The 25,582-nt window shown below is 39.3% G+C and overlaps 1 protein-coding gene across 7 annotated transcripts in view; it reads left to right on the top strand.

Annotated features, from left to right (window-relative positions):
- LOC133621643 (AMP deaminase 3-like) overlaps nt 1-25,582 on the top strand; it is an 82,798-nt gene that overhangs the window by 35,033 nt on the left and 22,183 nt on the right. For 2 of the 7 annotated variants that reach the window (XM_061983867.2, XM_061983865.1), the window contains exons 2-4: nt 1,336-1,404; nt 7,209-7,272; nt 25,111-25,333. In XM_061983867.2, the coding sequence (XP_061839851.1) occupies nt 7,215-7,272; nt 25,111-25,333 (281 nt within the window). In that variant the 5' untranslated portion in view covers nt 1,336-1,404; nt 7,209-7,214. Of the gene's footprint in view, nt 1-1,108; nt 1,251-1,275; nt 1,405-7,208; nt 7,273-12,169; nt 12,396-25,110; nt 25,334-25,582 lie in introns of those variants that run through there. The other 5 variants (XM_061983862.2, XM_061983864.1, XM_061983868.2 and 2 more) reach the window with 4 other exon arrangements.

Below are 25,582 nucleotides of genomic sequence, written 5' to 3' on the forward strand. Positions count from 1 at the left end.
TGCTCTGAGCTCGCTCGCTCTGACGTCACATGTCACGTGGTAACAGGCAGTGCCTTTTAATGGCACACTAACACACTCTGCTCTCATGAAACGTCTCAACTGCATGTTCCAGATATTTTCAGTTTTTTTTTTTTAAGTAAAACAATTCCATTCGCTTGTAATTACATTTACTAAAGAATAAGTACATTAGTAATTTCTAGAGATGTCCGATAATATCGGACTGCTGATACTATGGGCCGATAAATGCTTTAAAATGTAATATGGGAAATTATCGGTATCAATTTCAAAAAGTAAAATGTATGACTTTTTAAAACGCCGCTGTACGGTATAGTACATGGACGTAGGGAGAAGTACAAAGCGTCAACAAACCTTAAAGGCACTACCTTTGCGTGCCCCCCGATCACATAATATCTTCGGCTTTTCACACACACAAGTGAATGCAAGCACACTTGGTCAACAGCCATACAGGTCACACTGAGGGTGGCCGTATAAACAACTTTAACACTGTTACAAATATGCGCCACACTGTGAACCCACACCAAACAAGAATGACAAACACATTTTGGGAGAACATCCGCACCGTAACACAACATAAACACAACAGAACAAATACCCAGAACTCCTTGCGGCACTAACTATTCCGGGACGCTACAATATACACCCCCCGCAACCCCCTACCCTCCGCCCCCCACTTCAACCCCGCCCACCTCAACCTCCTCATGCTCTCTCAGGGAGAGCATGTCCCAAATTCCAAGCTGCTGTTTTGAGTAATTTTCCAAACACTTTAAGAGAAACTTCCTGTAAGCAAGCTAAAGTGTCCCGGGGAACTCAACAGTGTCAAAATATGACATTTTTACAATACATTTAACATTCATAAATGACTTAAGGCCTACCATAGTTCAGGATGCTGGTAGAAGGAGTTAGCAAATTTAGTCATGTGGTTAAAACCTGATTCTGAAGTAAATACTTATTGCAGTCCGCAGGTAAATTGAGTTTGAGACCTCTGTTCTACATCAATGGTATACTTGGAAAACGCGTGGCCCCATATAAAGAATACAATAAACGGGAAAGACGAGCATCAATAGTGTCTACAAAGTCACGTCCTGTGGTGTAAACGTATGTCGACTGTTGCATCGGCACGCCTCATGAAGCGACACGGAGGCGTGGCTGCAACAATGACTTGATGGCATGACATCCTTGACAAACTGAAGGGGAGGGGTCTCAGGGGGCGTGGCCTTCATACCCTAGAGGTAATGGTGCAAATACAAGCTTCCTGCTGAACTTCCTCTAAAACAGGCAGCACTCAAGTGTTTGTGTGTGTTTGTGTGTACACAGGAAAAACCTTGCTCTCATTAGTGAGGGTGGTCTGCGGGCCCACCACGTTTGAACACAGCTCTGCAAAACGTAAGTACAGCGTTGTAGGCGTGTGTCAGTCAACTGTCAAACTGGGAGGAACCCACCTCCACTGCTTGTAATACATGGCTGTGTCATTTGATCTCATAGGTTCATGTCGTCTTTGGGTCTCTTTTAAAATCGCTACCTAAGTAAAATGAATTGTTTTTATTATTATTAAGAGGTGATAAGTTATTGTCTGCATAATAAAATCAATGTTTTTTCAAAAATATTACTGCGATGAGGTGGCGACTTGTCCAGGGTGTACCCCGCCTTCCGCCCGATTGTAGCTGAGATAGGCTCCAGCGCCCCCCGCGACCCCAAAGGGAATAAGCGGTAGAAAATGGATGGATGGATGGATGGATGGATTACTGATAATATAATGTAGTATATACAGTAAGGGGGGGAATACTTTGATGTATTTTTCTATTTTACATTTACTACTACTTACATTTGAAAGACTTCAAAGAATATTGTAATCAGATGAAAAACAATCCGTTTTTATTTTTTATCATTATTAGACTCATTCTCTTGTCCTGCTTTAAAAGAAAGGTGTTTAAGTTAAAGTTAAAGTTAAAGTACCAATGATTGTCACACACACACTAGGTGTGGCGAGATTATTCTCTGCATTTGACCCATCACCCTTGATCACCCCCTGGGAGGTGAGGGGAGCAGTGGGCAGCAGCGGTGGTCGCGCCCGGGAATCATTTTGGTGATTTAACCCCCAATTCCAACCCTTGATGCTGAGTGCCAAGCAGGGAGGTAATGGGTCCCATTTTTATAGTCTTTGGTATGACTCGGCCGGGGTTTGAACTCACAACCTACCGATCTCAGGGCGGACACTCTAACCACTAGGCCACTGAGTTATGGGATGGACAAATGACGAAGGGCTTTCTTAATGGAAATGAATAGAACAATAATCCATTGTTTACTGCACAATACATTCACGCACTAAATAAAGGACATGTCACTTAATATATTGCGATTGCTCTTCCTGTGAACTCATGAGTGCCCGCAGTTTTTGTTTGTAATGCAGCTTGCTGAGTAAAATAAGACTTGTCTAAAATTATATTGCATGCTCGTGTGAATAATTGTTATTTTTCCAAAGATTTTATGCAGCCGTAATATCTGAAGAAATCCGAGCAGGCTTCATCAGTTCTTAAATAGGACAGCTCTATAGTCCGAGGGTCTGGTGCAGGATCCAAATACAAGCGGTAGAAAAATGGATGCATAGATAAACAAATTGCGCGGCCACGTACTGCACTCTAGACACCCCCACTGTGGTGTGGACATAACTGCAAACCACAACTTCACTTTTCTTTCCAAGAAACAAGGCCTTGATAACAGTATCTCCTCTGATGCCGTTGAGGATGAAATAGATTCCAACTGTCGCTTGGACGCTGCCTGCACTGATAATCAGTGAAGTGGGCAGATGAAACAAAAATGTAGCTGTTTGGCCACAATACCCAGCAATATGTTTGGAGGAGAAAAGGTGAGGCCTTTAATCCTAGGAACACCATTCCTACTGTCAAGCATGGTGGTGGTAGTATTATGCTCTGGGCCTGTTTTGCTGCCAATGGAACTGTTGCTTTACAGAGTAGGTTGGGTCTTGGGCGCAGTTGGGTGTTCCAACAGGACAATGACCACAAACACACGTCAAAAGTGGTAAAGGAATGGCTAAATCAGGCTAGAATTAAGGTTTTAGAATGGTCTTCCCAAAGTCTTGACTTAAACATGTGGACAATGCTGAAGAAACAAATCCATGTCAGAAAACCAACAAATGTAGCTAAATTGCACCAATTTTGTCAAGAGCAGTGGTCAAAAATTCAACCAGAAGCTTGTGGATGGCTACCAAAGGTGCCTTATTGCAGTGAAACTTACCAAGGGACATGTAACCAAATATTAACATTGCTGTATGTATACTTTTGACCCAGCAGATTTGGTCACATTTTAAGTAGAGCCATAATAAATTCATAAAATAACCAATTTTCATTATTGTTTTTTGTGACCAACAAGTATGTGCTCCAATCACTTTATCACAAAAAATAACATTTGTAGAAATGATTGGAAACTCAAGACAGCCATGACATTATGTTCTTTACAAGTGTAAGTAAACTTTTGACCACGACTGTATGTGGAAACAACAGTGAACTAACCAATGCAAGTGCCGACAAGAAGTGCGTTTTAAGTAGAGGACATTAACTACTATCAGTATGGGAAGAGTACTGCAGGCATTTCCTCAGAGATTCAGCAAGTTACGGCTTGCCTTTTAAAGGAATGTCCACCAAAGAGTGGCCTTCTAAAGATAGCCCCACTCGCGAGAACATGACTCGCATCGTCACGACGAAGCATATTTTTGAGACTTGTTTGCTTTTGACAAATTCTACAAAACCCAAAACCAGTGAAGTTGGCACGTTGTGTAAATGGTAAATAAAAACAGAATACAATGATTTGTAAATCCTTTTCAACCTATATTCAATTGAATAGACTGCAAAGACAAGATACTTAACGTTTGAACTGGTAAACATTTTTTGCAAATATTAGCTTTTTAGCAATTTGGAATTTGATGCCTGCAACATGTTTCAAAAAAGCTGGCACAAGTGGCAAAAATTACTGATAAAGTTGAGGAATGCTCATCAAACACTTATTTGGAACATCCCACAGGTGAACAGGCAAATTGGGAACAGGTGGGTGCCATGATTGGGTATAAAAGCAGCTTCCATGAAATGCTCAGTCATTCACAAACAAGGATGGGGCGAGGGTCATCACTTTGTGAACAAATACGTGAGCAAATTGTCAAACAGTTTAAAAACATTTCTCAACGAGCTATTGCTATTTTGGGATTTCACCATCTACGGTCCGTAATATCATCAAAAGGTTCAGAGAATCTGGAGAAATCACTGCATGTAGGCAACATGGCCTAAAACCAACGCAGAATGTCCATTGAATAAATAAAGGATATCACCACATGGGCTCAGGAACACTTCAGAAAAACACTGTCAGTAACTACAGTTCGTCACTACATCTGTAAGTGCAAGTTAAAACTCTACTACGCAAAGCGAAAGCCATTTATCAACAACACCCAGAAATGCCGCCGGCTTTGCTGGGCCTGAGCTCATCCAAGATGGACTGATGCAAAGTGGAAAAGTGTTCTGTGGTCTGACGAGTCCACATTTCAAATTGTTTTTGGAAACTGTGGACGTTGTGTCCTCTGGACCAAAGAGGAAAAGAACCATCCGGACTATTATAGGTGCAAAGTTCAAAAGCCAGCATCTGTGATGGTATGGGGGTGTATTAGTGCCCAAGGCATGACATCTGTGAAGGCACTATTAATGCTGAAAGGTACATACAGGTTTTGGAGCAACATATGTTGCCATCCAAGCAATGTCTTTTTCATGGACGCCCCTGCTTATTTTAGCAAGACAATGCCAAGCCACATTCTGCACGTGTTACAACCGTGTGTCTTTGTAGTAAAAGAGTGCGGGTACTAGACTGGCCTGCCTGTAGTTCAGTCCTGTCTCCCATTTGAAAATCTGTGTCGCATTGTGAAGCGTAAAATACCACAACGTAGACTGTTGAACAACTTAAGCTGTACATCAAGCAATAATGGGAAATAATTCCACCTGAAAAGCTTCAAATATTGGTCTCCTGAGTTCCCAAACGTTTATTGAGTCTTGTTAAAAGGAAAGGCCATGTAACACAGTGGTAAAAATGCCCCTGTGCCAACTTTTTTGCAATGTGTTGCTACCATTAAATTCTAAGTTTATTTGCAAAAAAAAAATATTACGTTTCTCAGTTCGGACATTAAATATCTTGTTTTTGCAGTCTATTCAATTGAATATAAGTTGAAAAGGATTTGCAAATCATTCTATTCTGTATTTATTTACGATTTACACAACATGCCAACTTCACTGGTTTTGGGTTTTGTAAGTCGACTCAAAGTGGACAAAGACCATTAATGCAAGTATATACACTTTACATGCAAGCCCATACAAACCTATACAAGTATTTTTTGCTGATATCGGATCGGGACACACCTCGACTTACAACACGCCTCTATTGATCAAATTTATTAAAGAATTTAACGCAGCACTGCTGACTTTCTTGAACAACCAATGTAATTTTAAACTGTCTCATGATGTCCACATACTGCAGTCCTTCTCCTGGAGGGAAGCGGTGCGATGCCAGAGGGGCCGCTAACATGCTTTATCAGTATCATGCAGAATCATATTTCAAACTAGGGTAGTACGGTATGCCAGAAGTAATAAAGCACCGTGGTGCTAATGAATTGAAAACGGTACTATTCTGCCTTATAGTGTATTTTTTTACATCCGCATGTTGCGGTGAGGCGGTGAGGTTGCTGAGCCGAGGAGCATATTGAGTGTCTCAGCGCGCACACACTCACAGAGCGCACAAGCAGAAACACTGTGGGGAGGAAAAATGGCAAAGGCAATTCTACTGGTAAATAAAGCGCGTGCGTGAAGCGCAATATACAGGTATTTGGGCTTCAAAACTATCGATCAAGGTGACGCTTTAAACACGCCACGCTGCAAAAAATGATGCAAATAAAATGCCTCGCCGAAGGTGGCATGATTAAAGTATTACAATATTTGCTTCAAACTTAGGTAAACGTTTTAATAACAATCATCGAGACTTGCACATTGAATTTGAAGATTATGTTGTTCACTACCTCCCCTGCTGTGCACATAGACGCGTGCACAGTTGCTTGGCTTGATGCCAAATATTAGTGGAGTCCAAACCACCCACGTTGCGCAAACTAATGCAAGTGTAATTTTGTAACCAATTGCTACAATTTGTGTTTTACCTTTAACTGTGTGTTTCACCTGCTACATGTGTACTTTTAGCCATAGTATGGTAGTTAATATTTACTAATGAATGTGTTCATCTTTAAAGCACAGACCAAGAGTGGCAAACATAAATCATGAAGCATTTAATACAATGTCGGTAAAGCTTTTTATTCTTTTCCAACCCAATCCTAGATTATGGCAGGCAATATTCAATATATAAAATTGTATGTTGTTCTTTGAGTGCAACAAAGAAAACCCCAAGGTCCCTTTTCATTTTCTAAAATTGTTCTTTGAATTCAATTAGAACCATATGTTTAATGTATTGTAAGATTTTTTGTTAAAATGAAGCTAAAAATGAAATTATTTCATGATCCCCTTTATTTAGAAAAGTATCGATAAGTATTGAAATGCATTTTCGTACCGGTATCAACATATTGGTATCGGGACAACACTACTTCGAACCCCGTTTCGAAAAGCTGTGCGCTACAAAATATGTTCATGGTCGCCATTAATCCTGACCTCATTTCGATAGACAAAATAAAAATAAAAATCGGCACAAATTGTCTTATTCATTTTAGTTTTGTATGTTTTGTTTATATATTGTGCTCCTGAGTTACTGTTGCTGATAAATTTGAATGTATTATTAGAGTTTATTTAATTTTATTTTTCAGTATCAAGTGGTTCAAGTTGGTCAAAAAATGTTAGTTTAGATAAGGATTTATATAAGGATACCTTTGTTTTTTAAATTTCAGGCAAATTGATGCACTTTAAATCTTATATTAGACTAAAAAAATGTTTTAAATAAAAATTATTCTTTGTTATTTTATCTATATTTATTTTTTTCTTTAATATTAATAAGGATACAATATTATGCATTGGTGTACTTATAACAATTTTATAGAGGAATTATTCTATCTATAGTCGTGGCAGAGATTTTCTAATAATGAAGACGCACTGACTTACAGTAAATACAAAGCACATTCATGTCTTCCTTCCATGCCATCACAGGCCAGAATGAAGCGGCGAGAAGCAGCCCTTTGCAAGCAGCAGTCCACACCTTGCCTGGGAAGAGGTGAGTTGCGGGCAGCAAACATCTTGTCCATCAAACTGTCCATCCCAAATTGTTTTCCTATGGCCGACTGTACGTAGCTTATCTACATTTTCCAGTAGCTTGGCGGTAGTTTTGCTACTTTTTTAACCTGTAGCTTTTCCTGTAGCTTAGCTACTTTTAGACCCATGTAGCGAGGTAGCTTTCATCAAAGCGACAAGCTACAAAGAGAGAAAATGGACTGCAAATCCAGGCCTAAAAAAATATGGAGAAAATACAATGACATGGATAAATGATATCATCCATACATGCGTATAAAATCCATGTTGATTGGTTGGTGTTCGTATGATGAGTCACAATTGACTAAAGTTAGGGCGATACATTACGGACTGGCTAATCAGAGGCGAGATAAAGCTGGTCATCAAAACAAAGAAGCAAAATCTTAACAGTCACATGGACAGAGAAATCTTTCTGTCCTACGTGTACGTTTCAACATGTTTAGACGGTCAGAAATAAAAAAAAATATTAGACACATCGCCTATTCAGCAACATCCTTTTATAATATCATAACTGTTAGATGACTTAAGAGGCTGCTTAAGGCCCCTTCTACAATAAGCCAGCTAAGGTAATCCATGGTAAATCCCAACTAACCTTATCCTTGTCCACGCACACACAATGGTTGTTTAAGACCCCCTAGCCCAGTGTTTTTCAACCTTTTTTGAGCCAAGGCACATTTTGTTCATAAAAAAAAATACGAAGGCACACCACCGGCAGAAAAGGTTAAAAAATGAAACTCCACCAGGTTGTCATGCCTTATTTTGAGTTTGTTGTTGTTTCCTGTGTGTAGTGCTTTAGTTTCTGTCTTGCGCTGTTAATTTGGTGACCCTTCCTGTTTTGTTGGTGTTCTCCTGTAGCAGCGTCACGCCTTCCTTTGACTTCCATTGCCCGCACCTGCTTTGTTTTGGCAATCAAGACTATTTAAGTTGTGCGAACGCTATCCTTCTTTGTGGGGACACTGTTGATTGTCATGTCATGTACGGGATGTACTTTGTGGACGCCGTCTCCGCTCCACACGCTGTAAGTTTTTGCTGTCGTCCAGCATTCTGTTTTTGTTTACTTTGTAGCCAGTTCAGTTTTACTTTTGTTTTGCATAGCCATCCCCTATGCTTCACTGCCTTTTCCTAGCGGGACTTGCCTTTTCCCACGGCACACCAGACAATATCTCACGGCACACTAGTGTGCCGCGGCACAGTGGTTGAAAAACACTGCCCTAGCCCCCTTCAGCGCAACGCGACCTAGTACGCATGCACGGAAAATGTGCACGTCATAGTCACCTCCAGTGTTGCTTTGTGTGCAAGTTCTTAAATGTAACTTATCTGAACAATATCCAGTGCTGTGGTATTTCAATTAACTGGAATCCAGTGGGCTGTGAGGCCCTATTGTAGTGAATCACACCTGAGCCATCATAAATTAATCACCTCTTTAATAGACATGTGAAAGTAAACAATGTGATAAAGAACATTTTACATCAATCAATCTCGAGATCTAGATATCTGGTCAGGACACTCCTCACTCTTTTGCTTACACCTTCATTGTCCATTCGTTTTTGGTGACTTTATATACTCTGGACCTAGACGTTGAGTCCGCGACATACATAATAATAATAATAATGGATTAGATTTTATATCGCGCTTTTCTAATGTTAGATACTCAAAGCGCTCACAGAGAAGTGGAAACCCATCATTCATTCACACCTGGTGGTGGTAAGCTACATTTGTAGCCACAGCTGCCCTAGGGTAGACTGACGGAAGCGAGGCTGCCAGTTTGCGCCTACGGCCCCCTCCGACGACCATCATTCATCATTCATTCACCAGTGTGAGCGGCACCGGGGGCAAGGGTGAAGTGTCCTGCCCAAGGACACAACGGCAAGGATTTGGATGTCAAGAGGCGGGGAGCGAACCTGCAACCCTCAGGTTTCTGGCACGGCCGCTCTACCCACTACGCCATACCGCCCCATACATGGTGGACAATAACTGATAGAGTCTGCTCTGCCAGTACAAAAGCATTCGCCGTTTTCCGTAGTCTTCCCTCGACGGCCAGGTAATACAAAACGTACAAAGCACACGCTACCGTTTTTTATCACATCCACGGGAGGCCGCATTCTCGTTGTCTCTCCTTCGACAAATGGACAATGTTTTTCGGTAAGTAGAATCACAGCTGACCTGGACATTGGAAAGTTCTCTTGCTGTCTGAGAAGTGTTGTATCCCAAATAGCTGCAATCACTTTCTCTTAAGGTATTCATGTGTGAATTCCACCAGCGTCTGTACAGACGGAAGGAGAAATACGGGCATGTCTGGATGACTCGCCTCCATATTTCCAGTGGTTAGCTCCAATTTACAAAACCGCTTTATTATGAAGCTGGCTGTGGCGTGTTCTTTCTGGCGTCATTTCCTCTCCGAACTCAGTTTGTAAACGATCAAAGAGTCCATACAAAGCTAAGAGCCGGAGATTCAAGAAATAGACGGCGCACTTACCCGTGTAAAAAATTATCCAAGGAGGGGAACCTTAAACGATGGTTTAGCGTGGCTGAAACGGCTAAATAATTATTTGTTTAAGGGGTTATCCGGCTTAGTGTAGACCAGTGGTTCTTAACCTGGGTTCGATCGAACCCTAGGGGTTCGCTGGGTCGGCCTCAGGGGTTCGGGGGAGGTCAAAACACACCCGACTCATCGTTTAAATACATACTTCTCCCTATCGGCGTATTACGAATACGGCAACAGCTGACTGGTTTGCAGGTGTGTAATTTGTTGTGAGTTTATGCACTTTGTTGGTTTTGTTGTTTGAAAAAGGTGATGTTCATGCACGGTTCATTTTGTGCACCAGTCGAAAAACATGGTAAAACTTTAGTAAGGGGAACATATTCACCATTAATTAGTTGCTTATTAACATGCAAATTAGTAACATATTGGCTCTTAACTAGTCATTATTAAGTACTTATTAAAGGGGAACATTATCACCAGCTCTATGTAAGCATCAATATATACCTTGATGTTGCAGAAAAAAGACCATATATTTTTTTAACCAATTTCCGAACTCTAAATAGGTGAATTTTGGCGAATTAAACGCCTTTCTAATATTCGCTCTCGGAGCGATGACGTCACGTTGTGACGTCACATCGGGAAGCAATCCGCCATTTTCTCAAACACCGAGTCAAATCAGCACTGTTATTTTCCGTTTTTTCGACTGTTTTCCGTACTTTGGAGACATCATGCCTCGTCGGTGTGTTGTCGGAGGGTGTAACAACACGAACAGGGACGGATTCAAGTTGCACCAGTGGCCCAAAGATGCGAAAGTGGCAAGAAATTGGACGTTTGTTCCGCACACTTTACCGACGAAAGCTATGCTACGACCGAGATGGCAAGAATGTGTGGATATCCTGCGACACTCAAAGCAGATGCATTTCCAACGATAAAGTCAAAGAAATCTGCCGCCAGACCCCCATTGAATCTGCCGGAGTGTGTGAGCAATTCAGGGACAAAGGACCTCGGTAGCACGGCAAGCAATGGCGGCAGTTTGTTCCCGCAGACGAGCGAGCTAAACCCCCCTGGATGTCTTGGCTCACACCGTCCCGAAGATGATCAAGAGAAGAATATTGACCCTAGCTTCCCTGGCCTGCTGACATGAGGGTATGTCTACAGAATATATTAATTGATGAAAATTGGGCTGTCTGCACTCTCAAAGTGCATGTTGTTGCCAAATGTATTTCATATGCTGTAAACCTAGTTCATAGTTGTTAGTTTCCTTTAATGCCAAACAAACACATACCAATCGTTGGTTAGAAGGCGATCGCCGAATTCGTCCTCGCTTTCTCCCGTGTCGCTGGCTGTCGTGTCGTTTTCGTCGGTTACGCTTGCATACGGTTCAAACCGATATGGCTCAATAGCTTCAGTTTCTTCTTCAATTTCGTTTTCGCTACCTGCCTCCACACTACAACCATCCGTTTCAATACATGCGTAATCTGTTGAATCGCTTAAGCCGCTGAAATCCGAGTCTGAATCCGGAGCTAATGTCGCTATAGCTTGCTGTTCTTTCCGCCATGTTTGTTTGTGTTGGCTTCACTATGTGACGTCACAGGAAAATGGACGGGTGGTTAAAATCAGACATTTTGAAGCTTTTTTTAGGGATTTTGCGTGATGGGTAAAATTTTGAAAAAAACTTCGAAAAATATAATAAGTCACTGGGAACTGATTTTTAATAGTTTTAACAATTCTGAAATTGTGATAATGTTCCCCTTTAATGCCTTATTCGGCATGACCTTATTATAACCCTAACCCTCTAACCCTGACCCTAACCCTAACCAAATAACTCTAAATTAAGTCTTTATTACTTAGAATATGTTCCCCTAGTGTCCAAATAACTCTAAATTAAGTTTTTGTTACTTAGAATATGTTCCCCATACTAAAGTGTTACCAAAAACATATAACTTTGTCTTGAATTTGAAAAAAAAAAAAATTTCACTAAAGAAGGGTTCGGTGAATGCGCATATGAAACTGGTGGGGTTCGGTACCTCCAACAAGGTTAAGAACCACTGGTGTAGACATAGCCTAAAACACATTCAATTGATGTGTTTTGTTGTCATTTAATATTTTTTAAATGGCGTTCTTTTTTTCCACAAAGAATGTATTTTACTAACATATATCATGCATGCATCATCATTTTAAAAGGTTGAATGCAATTCAAAGTCGAATATCGGTAAACACCGCTCAATGCTTGGTTCACCACTCAAGGCCTGCAAGTATTTTCCCACGCTTTCAACATGACCTGCAGAACCTTGCCTATCAGCAGCCAGTTGTTACACGGCGGCCTGAATTAGAAGCCCCTGTTGCCATGACGCTCACAACAGCCTAAAATAGAGATAGAGGATGGACACTCCGAATGACAACAGCTAGCTGGCAGCGAGCAGATCACCAAACCACAGCCGGCTGGACTCCAATCAGTGCGGCACAGCATCAGGAGCTCTTAGAATTTGAAGAGTGGGGCGTGAGAGCGGAGCACCCAGGAGAGGCGGAAGCAAACTACATGAGCGTTGAGCTTAGACGAGGGCACGAGCAGAAGCAGGCTGACATGGCCCACATCACCACAGAAGGTAAGAGACACAAGGCGGTCTCTATGGAACTGAGGGTAAAACGATGAAATGTTACTTGCATTTAAACACTTGAGCTCCACTGGCTAAACATACCTTTTCAAAAGTATTTTATCCCAATTGCCATTCTTAATGTGACAAAGTGAACAAATACATGTCTGACCTCAACTGCTTGATAGTCTTTTAGATCCTATAACTTATAGTTACTTTCATTCCTCTTTTTACCTAACGTCTGTTCTTATCGTGTTTGTCGTCTGTGTTGGTGAGCCACACCACAATTTTCCACCTTGATGGACAATAAAGATTTATACTATGTCAGGGGTGTCAAACTCATTTTAGATCGGGGGCCACATGGAGAAAAATCTACTCCCAAGTGGGCCGTAGTCGTAAAAATCACGGCACGATAACTTAAAAAAATAAAGACAACTTCGGATTATTTTCTTTGTTTAAAAATAGAACAAGCACATTCTGAAATTGTACAAATTGTTGTTGTTTTTTACACGTACATGTTGCGGTTAATAGTATTCTATCTTTATTTGTTGTTTTTTATATTTGCTGAATAAATTATGGGATAATGTTCATCAGTCAACTCATTGGGGTTAATTATCAATCTATCAAGATAAAATAATGATATCAAAATCAAGTTACAGGATGTTATTTATGTAGTTGAATCATTTTCCTCGACTGATGTACTAACATCAAGTGGTTTCTTATGTACATATGTAGCATCATCTACAAAGATACAAAGAATTGCTATTGCAACATCCAGTGGACACATTTAGAACAGCTGGTTCTTTCATTAAAAAATTTCAGGTTAATTTGAATACTTAGCAAACTCATCCCGCAGGCCCGATAAAATCTGTTCGTGGGCCTGATCCGGCCCTCGGGTTGTACGTTTGACACCCCTGAACTATGTATTCTATTCTGTTTCCGTGGCAGTCTTTAAAGATCAAATCTTTCAAAATCTAATTTATTTAGCTATTTATTCCATCCATCCATCCTTTTTCTACCGCTTGGGGCTATGTGTTCCTTACGGTTGAAAAAGCTGGCTATTAACTTCACAATTAGACATCTTTAATGTTAACCTGATACATGTTAAACACAGGAAGTGAACAACCTATCAGTAATTGCTGAGACACGGAGAAGATTTTCCAGTAGGAACAAGACATTGAAACAATGCTGAGAACTTGTTGAATTAGGTCCTGATGTTGAACAACTCAAACCTAACGTTGGAACGACACTCTTTTTGACCACGTTTAATCAATGTCTGTTTCTGACGTTGATTTGACCATTGAAATCTGGTCATTTTCCAACCAATATTCCATGACACAAATGCAACATAAAAAGACGCGCTTTTAGATGACGTTTATTACGGATGTCCGATAATGGCTTTTTGCCGATATCCGATATTCCGATATTGTCCAACTCTTTAATTACCGATACCGATTTCAACCGATATATATAGTCGTGGAATTAACACATTATTATGCCTAATTTGGACAACCAGGTAAGGTGAAGATAAAGTACTTTTAAAAAAAATTAATAAAATAAAATAAGATAAATAAATTAAAAACATTTTCTTGAATAAAAAAGAAAGTAAAACAATATAAAAACAGTTACATAGAAACCAGTAATTAATGAAATTGAGTAAAATTAACTGTTAAAGGTTAGTACTATTAGTGGACCAGCAGCACGCACAATCATGTGTGCTTACGGACTGTATCCCTTGCAGACTGTATTGATATATATTGATATATAATGTAGGAACCAGAATATTAATAACAGAAAGAAACAACCCTTTTGTGTGAATGAGTGTGAATGGGGGAGGGAGGTTTTTTGGGTTGGTGCACTAATTGTAAGTGTATCTTGTGTTTTTTTATGTTAATTTAATTTAAAAATAAATAAATAAATAAAAAAAACAAAAAAAAACGATACCGATATTAAAAAAAACGATACCGATAATTTCTGATATTACATTTTAACGCATTTATCTGCCTGCCGATATTATCGGACATCTCTAACGTTTATTCAATGTCAGGTTGTGACGTTGACTTGACCATTGAAATTTGGTCATTACCCAACCGACGTTAGACGTCGTCGTCTCAATTTTCATATACAACTACTTTGCAATGCTGATTCGAAGTCAGTTTTAAAGGACATGAATGCATAACCAACGTTGTATCAGTGTCTTGTGCCTGCTGGGTTAGGTTTAAATAAGGTCTGCTTCGTTCTACTTCTTTTCGGACATGTTGAATAAATTGTGCTACGTGTCAACTTTGTCGAGCATGTTCCAAATGAACTCAAACATGACCATATAATGAAGCCAGGTCAGGTGTAGCAACAGCTAACTTGTGTGTTAACTTCATGACTCCATTCACTTTTAACCTCTTAGTATTTATTTTGAAATATTTTCGCCAAGTTTATTCTGTACCAAAAAGACCATTTAGGCAGGAATTTATATTGGCCTGAAATAACTGTGCGCTCTACTAAGTAGTGCCAAGTAGTAAAACCCATTGTTCTTCAAGACTAAACAAAATCACCTCATTGGCGTTATTGTTAGATACTGGTAAATATTATTCTACAAGACTGACAAAACAAATAATCATAAAGCAAAAACAAAGTATTTTGTGACCCTTAATTAGGCTTTATTGACTTTGTCTATCCTGTATGAGCGAATGCTTCCCGCTGACCAGGCAACAGTACTATACATTGTGTAGATCTGATTTCTGACATTTAGGGAAGTAGGTCAAGGTTAAGCAAAGCGGCGCTCAGCTGCTGCATTGGGACAAACGTCCATGTGCCGCCTCCCGAGGCACGTAAGCAATGACAGCCTGCCAACATGGGGCCACGTGCATACACGTCTCAGATGGATAGAGTTACATGTTACCACTTGGTGTATGCACACATTGGGGAAACAAACATGCTAGAACACGTTACTGACACAGGGAGAGTAGACTGCTGAGACTAACCAGCGGAATCCAAACACATAGAGAACACCCACAATAGTAATACATTTTGTCCAATGAATATGCTAAAACTAATCCAATGTGGTCAATATATACTCTTGACTGAGAACCAGCGTAATCTGCAAAAGACATGTAGTATTTCTTTTATCACGGTTTAATATTTCCAAAGGAGAAAAATAGCTCTGTTAGGATATGCTTTGCCAGGGGACCCCAATTTACCGTGGAACGAGCCCGCCAGTGTTGGGCCGTCCCAAAGTAAAATAAATAACGTGTGTGTGTGAGCGTTTAAGTATATATGTATATATATATGTGTATACAGTATATGCATGTGTATATATGTATATAAATGTGTATATGTACAGTATATACATGATGTGTATATATGTGTGTGTATATATAATGTGTGTATGTATATATATATATATATATATATACTGTGTATATATATATATATATATATATATATATATATATATATATACTGTATATATATATATATATATATATATATATATATATATATATATATATACACTGTGTATATATATATATATATATATATATATATATATATATATATATATATATATATATACTGTGTATATATATATATATATATATAAATATATATACTGTGTGTATATATATATATATATATATATATATATATATATATATATATATATATACAGTACAGGCCAAAGGTTAGGACACCTTCTCATTTTAATGCGTTTTCTTTATTTTAATGACTATTTACATTGTAGATTGTCACTGAAGGCATCAAAACTTTGACACCTGTGAAGTGAAAATCATTTCAGGTGACTACCTCTTGAAGCTCATCGAGAGAATGCCAAGAGTGTGCAAAGCAGTAATCAGAGCAAAGGGTGGCTTTTCTGAAGAAAGTAGAATAAAACAAATGTTTTCAGTTATTTCACCTTTTTTTTGTTAAGTACATAACTCCACATGTGTTCATTCATAGTTTTGATGCCTTCAGTGACAATCTACAATGTAAATAGTCATGAATATAAAGAAAACGCATTGAATGAGGTGTGTCCAAACTTTTGGCCTGTACTGTGTATGTATATATATATATATATATATATATATATATATATATATATATATATATATATATATATATATATATATATATATATATATATATATATATATATATATATATATATATATAATGTGTATATACTGTTTGTATGTATTATGAAAACTGATTATCCTTGAGATGTTGGCGTAATTGGATTCCACCTGTGGTAAATTCAGTCGGTTGGACATGATTCGGAAAGGCACTCACTTGTCCATGTCCCACAATTGACAGGACATGGCAGAGCACCAACCAAGACTGAAGCCCGATAAATTGTCTATAGAATTGATTCGGGCTGATTGTAGCTTTTTTGACTATAGGTAGGGCTGCGTGATACTGTAAACTTTGGTACCAATCTGATTCCATGTAAAAACAGGGATTACAGTATTGCCCATGTTGATACCGATACTTTGACTTGAAATGTCATAATCATTGAATAAGTTTATGAATATGCCTCTGCTGTACTTAGTTGATGGTTATTATGATAACAGGATGAAACTATTTTATTCAATTAAAAATAATTTTATAACTAAATGCAGCTATACAAAACAATGCATTATTATACAATTAATTAAAAATAATTCTCAAAAGTTACTAGTGCCAAATAACAAATGGAACAAAAATGTAAATACCAAAATGTCAACAAAATAACATAACTTCCATTACAGGCAGATATTCGTCGAAAAAAATTAAGTCAATCACTGAAGAAGAACAGTCAAATTTAGTCAATTAGTGCATTTGACCCATCCTTTTGATTGATTGGTTGATTGAGACTTTTATTAGTAGATTGCACAGTACAGTACATATTCCGTACAATTGACCACCCGAATAAGTTTTTCAACTTGTTTAAGTCGGGGTCCACGTTAATCAATTCATGGTACAAATACATGTCAGTATAATACAGTCATCACACAAGTTAATCATCAGAGTATATACTTTGAATTATGTACATTATTTACAATCCGGGGAGTGGGATGTGGAGGGGGTTGGGGCGGGGGGGGGTTAGGTTTGGTTGATATCAGCACTTCAGTCATCAACAATTATATCATCTGAGAAATGGACATTGTAACAGTGTAGGTCTGACTTCGTAGGCTATGTACAGCCAGCAGTGAACATCATGAGCTCAGAAAGCATAAGAACAAGTATATACATTTGATTATTTACAATCCGGGGAGGTGGGATGTGGTGGGGGGAGGGTGTTAGTCTAGGGTTGTAGTTGCCTAGATGACTCTCTTGAGTAGCTGTGGGCAGCGTTCGTGTAGTGCCCGCAAACCTTATCTGGCTCGTCCAGTCTGTGAAGCTTCCCTGTGTGGGCAACCTTGAGGGCAAAGTGGGCGTAGTGTCCTGCCAAAGGACACAACAGCAGCGGTTAGGATGGAGGAAGTAGGTTTCAAACCGGGAACTTACTCGTTACTTGACAACCCGCTCTAACCCCGAGTGTGCCTGAGTGAGCAGTAAAGACAGGGAAAAGTGCTGTTTTGCACTGAGACTAGTAGAGACGCTCGAGTAAACTTTGAGGAAAAGCGAGTAATTTAATGATAATAATAATAATAATGGGTAAGATTTATGTAACGCTTTTCTAAACATTTAAAGCACTTTATAGTGAGAACTGAGAACATTCATACCCCAGTGTCAGCGGCACTTGGAGCACAGTGGGTGAAGTGTCTTGCCCAAGGACACAATGGCAGTGACTAGTATGGCGGAAGCTGGATTTGTACAAGAAACCCTCAACCCGCTCTACCATCTGAGCCACTTTTATGGACGAACAGAAGAGAAGATGCCACAAAGTATTGATCCCATCATGTTAGTATTGATAAGATACCAATAGACAATTAATGAGAGACTTTAGTTGTTTCAGGATATTCTCTGAGGTGATGATGATCATGCAACATAAACATCGGACTGTAAGTGTTTCTATATTTTTACTTGAAAGTCTTGTAAATTGACCGCATACATGGTGCGATCTCATTATGAAGAATGCAGCCGTAACTAAGCTATTTTTGTTTTTTTTATCTTCGTCTTTGTGCAAACAGCATTGTTGTCAACTGCTCGAAAAAAACAAAACCAGATTCCGGCTTTCACAATAAACGCTCTCTGTTACATTTTGTCTGACTCCGTTGACCCCGTCTTATAGCACGATGAGATATAGATGTGTGGTTTGACCAGTTTTCAAAATGTTTTTTTCAGGGAATTTACAAAAATTATAGCAAATTCAAAATGTAATGAAATAAGCTTTTTGAAAATGTTTATGGTTAAAAACTTTTGCAGTACTATAACGTATAACAACATTGTCAAGGCATCGGATTAGGACTTAAAATCTGATTGGATCGGAGGCCAAATATCCCGATACTGAATTTCCCCCCGGGATCAATAAAGTACTTTCTATTCTATTCTGATCATGACATTCCTACAACTTAGTGTATTATCTGATAAGATGTGTCACTAATAATGAATTAATTTTATGTTTTACACTATGCTAAGGCCCAATAAAATAAAAGCTGTGGGCAGAAAAATGGCCACACTTTAGACACCTCTACCTTAGGCAACCCTTACTATTAACCTTACTATATATTTCAGAAAATGCTGTAAAAATGTATTTAAATACATTTTTGCTGTTTGCTAATTTCTCACCATATACTAAGCACACATTTAAGCCAGCGACATTGGCGGTGAAGGCAAAATGAATATGTCCATAAATTCACTGTTTCCTTCAAAGATTAGTTTTTTCATGGTTAGATTACTCAAGTCGCACACTCAAGTAGACTTAGACTAAGACTTAGACAAATTTTATTGATCTACAAGGGAAGTTGCTCCACACAGTAGCTCAGTTTCAAAGGATGGAAAGGGTAAGGCTGGAAAGGATAATGCAGATATTAAGTAGACTAAAAATGTACCATACTAGCAATATAAAACATAACATAAATGTAATATTTACATATCATATATACATGGAAAGGATAATGCCGGTATTAAGTGGACTAAAATGTACCATAGTAGCAATATAAAATATAACATATATGTAATATTTACACATTATATATATATACAGTATATAATATAAACTCAATCAATCAATGTTTACTTTTAATAGCCCTAAATCACGAGTGTCTCAAAGGGCTGCACAAGCCACAACGACATCCTCGGCTTAGATCCCACATCAGGGCGAGAAAAAACTCAACCCAATGGGATAACAATGAGAAACCTTGGAGGGGATGGCAGATGTGGGGACCCCCCCCCCCCCTCGGCGACTGGTGCAATGGACGTCGAGGGGATCTAGCATAATATTGTGAGAGTCCAGTCCATAGTGGATCTAACATAATAGTGAGAGTCCAGTCCATAGTGGGGCCAGCAGGAGATCATCTTGAGCGGGGACAGGTCAGCAGCGCAGAGACGTCCCCAACTGATGCACAGATGAGTGGTCCACCCTGGGTCCCGACTTTGGACAGCTAGCGCTTCATCTGTGGTCACCGAATCTGTGCCCCCCACCCCTCCACAAAGGAGAGGGGGGCAGAGCAGAAAAGAAACGGCAGATCAACTGGTCTAAAAGGGGGGTCTATTTAAAGGCTAGAGTATACAAATTAGTTTTAAGATGGTACTTAAATGCTTCTACTGAGGTATCATCTCTAACTGTTACCGAGAGGGCGTTCCATAGTACTGGAGCCCGAATAGAAAACGCTCTATAGCCCGCTGACTTTTTTTGGGCTCTGGGAATCACTAATAAGCCGAAGTTCTTTGAACGCAGATTTCTTGCCGGGACATATGGTACAATACAATCGGCAAGATAGGATGGAGCTAGACCGTGTAGTATTTTATACATAAGTAGTAAAACCTTAAAGTCACATCTTAAGTGCACAGGAAGCCAGTGCAGGTGAGCCAGTATAGGCGTAATGTGATCAAACTTTCTTGTTCTTGTCAAAAGTCTAGCAGCCGCATTTTGTACCAACTGTAATCTTTTAATGCTAGACATAGGGAGACCCGAAAATAATACGTTACAGTAATCGAGACGAGACGTAACGAACGCATGAATAATGATCTCAGCGTCGCTGGTGGAGAAAATGAAACGAATTTTAGCGATATTATGGAGATGAAAGAAGGCCGTTTTAGTAACACTCTTGATGTGTGACTCAAACGAGAGAGTTGGGTCGAAGATGATACCCAGATTCTTTACCGAGTCGCCTTGTGTAATTGTTTGGTTGTCAAATGTTAAGGTGGTATTATTAAATAGGTGTCAGTGTCTAGCAGGACCGATAATCAGCATTTCTGTTTTCTTAGCGTTGAGTTGCAAAAAGTTAGCGGACATCCATTGTTTAATTTCTTTAAGACACGCCTCCAGCTGACTACAATCTGGCATGTTGGTCAGCTTTAGGGGCATGTAGAGTTGGGTGTCATCAGCATAACAGTGAAAGCTAACACCGTATTTGCGTATGATGTCACCTAGCGGCAGCATGTAGATGCTGAAGAGTGCAGGGCCAAGAACCGAACCCTGGGGAACTCCACACGTTACCTTAACATAGTCCGATGTCACATTGTTATGGGAGACGCACTGCATCCTGTCAGTAAGATAAGAGTTAAACCAAGACAAGGCTAAGTCTGATACGTGTTTTGATATGCTCTAATAAAATATTATGATCGACGGTATCGAAAGCAGCGCTAAGATTATGAAGCAGCAACATGGATGACGCATCAGAATTCATCGTTAGCAATAGATCATTAGTCATTTTTGCGAGGGCTGTCTCCGTAGAGTGATTTGCGCTGAAACCGGATTGAAAGGGTTCACAGAGATTGTTAGACGCCAAGTGTTCATTTAGCTGCTGTGCAACAATTTTTTCGAGGAATATATATATATATATATATATATATATATATATATATATATATATATATATATATATATATATATATATATATATATATATATATGTATATATATATACAGGTAAAAGCCAGTAAATTAGAATATTTTGAAAAACTTGATTTATTTCAGTAATTGCATTCAAAAGGTGTAACTTGTACATTATATTTATTCATTGCACACAGACTGATGCATTCAAATGTTTATTTCATTTAATTTTGATGATTTGAAGTGGCAACAAATGAAAATCCAAAATTCCGTGTGTCACAAAATTAGAATATTACTTAAGGCTAATACAAAAAAGGGATTTTTAGAAATGTTGGCCAACTGAAAAGTATAAAAATGAAAAATATGAGCATGTACAATACTCAATACTTGGTTGGAGCTCCTTTTGCCTCAATTACTGCGTTAATGCGGCGTGGCATGGAGTCGATGAGTTTCTGGCACTGCTCAGGTGTTATGAGAGCCCAGGTTGCTCTGATAGTGGCCTTCAACTCTTCTGCGTTTTTGGGTCTGGCATTCTGCATCTTCCTTTTCACAATACCCCACAGATTTTCTATGGGGCTAAGGTCAGGGGAGTTGGCGGGCCAATTTAGAACAGAAATACCATGGTCCGTAAACCAGGCACGGGTAGATTTTGCGCTGTGTGCAGGCGCCAAGTCCTGTTGGAACTTGAAATCTCCATCTCCATAGAGCAGGTCAGCAGCAGGAAGCATGAAGTGCTCTAAAACTTGCTGGTAGACGGCTGCGTTGACCCTGGATCTCAGGAAACAGAGTGGACCGACACCAGCAGATGACATGGCACCCCAAACCATCACTGATGGTGGAAACTTTACACTAGACTTCAGGCAACGTGGATCCTGTGCCTCTCCTGTCTTCCTCCAGACTCTGGGACCTCGATTTCCAAAGGAAATGCAACATTTGCATGGTTGGGTGATGGTTTGGGGTGCCATGTCATCTGCTGGTGTCGGTCCACTCTGTTTCCTGAGATCCAGGGTCAACGCAGCCGTCTACCAGCAAGTTTTAGAGCACTTCATGCTTCCTGCTGCTGACCTGCTCTATGGAGATGGAGATTTCAAGTTCCAACAGGACTTGGCGCCTGCACACAGCGCAAAATCTACCCGTGCCTGGTTTACGGACCATGGTATTTCTGTTCTAAATTGTAATTGAGGCAAAAGGAGCTCCAACCAAGTATTGAGTATTGTACATGCTCATATTTTTCATTTTCATACTTTTCAGTTGGCCAACATTTCTAAAAATCCCTTTTTTGTATTAGCCTTAAGTTATATTCTAATTTTGTGACACACGGAATTTTGGATTTTCATTTGTTGCCACTTCAAATCATCAAAATTAAATGAAATAAACATTTGAATGCATCAGTCTGTGTGCAATGAATAAATATAATGTACAAGTTACACCTTTTGAATGCAATTACTGAAATAAATCAAGTTTTTCAAAATATTCTAATTTACTGGCTTTTACCTGTATGTATGTATATGTATGTATATATATATATATATATATATATATATATATATATATATATATATATATATATATATATATATATATATATATATATATATATATATATATATATATATATCAGTATTATATACTGATATATTATATTTGTATATAATGTATACAATATATAATTAATCCCAATTACTATGTACAATATTACAGTATATTGATTGATTGATTGAATTATTTATTTCAAACCTGTACAGTACAACACACACTTTTTTTTTTTAAACATTTTGGCAGGGACATTTATGCAAGGCTTGAAAAGGGGTTGGATGAAGCAAATGCTTATAATATCCCAACCCCTCTCACTCATTCCACATTTAACATAAACAATATAATACAAGAACAATACTATACAAACAAAAACAAGAAAAGCTCCTGTACACTAACAATACAATAGTACCACTGTTACTATAAAACAAGACAAGACGAGACAAAACACACACACACACACACACACACACACACACACACACACACACGCACACACACACACACACACACACACACACACACACACACACACACACACACACACACACACACACACACACACACACACACACACACACACACACACACACACAGGCCCAAACACTCTCTGACCATACACCTCTCTCCCATCGCTCTGTGCTGAGGGCATCACTCTCTTTCCTCCTCGTACTTCTTCAGTGCTTCTTTTTTAAACAGTCTTTTAAATGTAATCATGTTAGAACAGGTTTTTAACTCGTCCCCTAAGTTGTTCCACAGACTGACTCCACGCACTGAAATGCACATTGATTTTAAAGTTGTTCTAAATTCAGGCAAATATAATTTGTTGTTTCCTCTTAGACTGTAACTATGATGAGCATCTCTATCCTGGAATAGGTTTTGTATATTGGATGGTAGAGAGTTTTGGGATGCCCTAAACATAATTTGAGCAGTTTTAAAATTGATCACATCGTGCAGTTTAAGTTGCTTTAACTCCATGAATAGTGGATTTGAATGATGTAAGTAGTGAACATTGGACACAATCCTAATGGCCTTTTTCTGCAGAGTGACTAAAGGCTGTAAATGGGATTTATAACAATTTCCCCAGACTTCAACACAATAGTTTAGATATGACATAATAAATGAATGATACAATAAAAGCAGAGCATTGGTGTTCAATAAATGACATGATCTCCTCATCATTCCAACACATTTAACATATGTAACAGCTGCAGCAAAAAAAAGAGAAGCCAACCTCCCTCTCGCGTGCCGACGTCAAAAACCTTCCTTGCACTCATCTAATTACCAGTAAGCACTCAGCTTTTACACATTCACGGCCTCAAAGATAGTCAAAAATGATGAAACTCTTTGCTCAGGAGGCTGAAGAGCCGCTGGTTGCCGACCATGAGCTAAGATCTTATAAAAGCTGAGCTAATTAAATCAAACATCGGCTGTCCCTTGTGTGTCTCATACTAAGTTTAGCTTAAAAAAACACAGTTGAAATCTATCTCAAGGGTTTTGTCTAATAACCACAGTTATGCCAAAAGGTCTTGAGAACCTGAACTACAGAATGCTTGTCATTAAGTCAAACAGGGAGTCTCCTGATTTGTTTTGGTCTCTGAATTCCTATCAAATGGGAAAAGTGTACAAGCTACATTTGATTGACAGCCGCAGACCGAGCGCTTGAAACAGCAAGTGTCTCAGGGGGGTCATCAGATGCAGGATTTACTAACCCAACGTCCCATTTCCTAATCCCCTACGAAATATTTTCATGCACTGACGCAACAAGTATGAAATGGCTACACAACTCAGCCAAACAAAGAATTTCCTGCCAATAAGCTGGATTCTCTTCTAACACGTTAAGCACAAATATTTTCTCCCACATGAACAGCAAAGTTGGAGCTGTGAAGAGGAAGAAATGCGTGAAGGCTGTTGCAACAAATAAGGGGAATCAGTACTTAGACTAAAATAGGGAGTATGTCTGTTTGCATACTTTACTGCCCGCTGTGTGGTCCAAGGTAGGGTGACCATTCCCCAGTGAGGGGTAGCAAGGTCGTGCTGCACTGCACTGTTTTTGTTGACTGTAATGTGTCGCACACGTTGGCAGAACTTGCAAACACCAGTGAAACCCAAGACATGTTTACTGGTGTGGGCTTACAGTTTACCTCAACCTCCAACTGAAGACTTAACACTGTCACCACTAGCATCATGCTATATCTATTCCAATGGCTGTCATAGTTCAACTCGGTCGCAACTACAACAACAACAAAAAATGTATTTCCCCCCCAAAACTTGATGCAGAGATACCACGGCTCTTCCCAAGAATGTCAATGAGCGAGATGGACGAGAAGGTCCGTCTGCTGGCAGAGAAGGTCTACGCCTCTGCCCTGAAGGATGAGGATACCAAGGACGCGATGGCTTTGTTCACCGTGCCCGAAGACTGTCCCATCGGCCTACTAGAGGACAGGGAGCGCGCCCTGCAGAAGGATTTGGCCGAGCAGCAATCCAAGGAGACGGTGAAAAGGTACACTTGCAAATTGTTTTGGCTACAAGGTGTTGGAACCGGCAAAACCATTCGTACTCAGCTTGACTTCGATTCTGCAATTATCCGACTTTGTGGATTATTTCCATTTTTAATTTCAGTTGGTCTGATGATTAATTTTCTACAAGGTTACCACCATCATCACTTACTTGTAGGCGCATTAAGTGCATTAATTGAATGAGATTGTATTCTGCTGTATTACTCCAAATTAGACTTTGGAGATCATTTCCA

The sequence above is a fragment of the Nerophis lumbriciformis genome, linkage group LG25, assembly GCF_033978685.3.
Source record: "Nerophis lumbriciformis linkage group LG25, RoL_Nlum_v2.1, whole genome shotgun sequence".
Lineage (NCBI taxonomy): Eukaryota > Metazoa > Chordata > Actinopteri > Syngnathiformes > Syngnathidae > Nerophis > Nerophis lumbriciformis.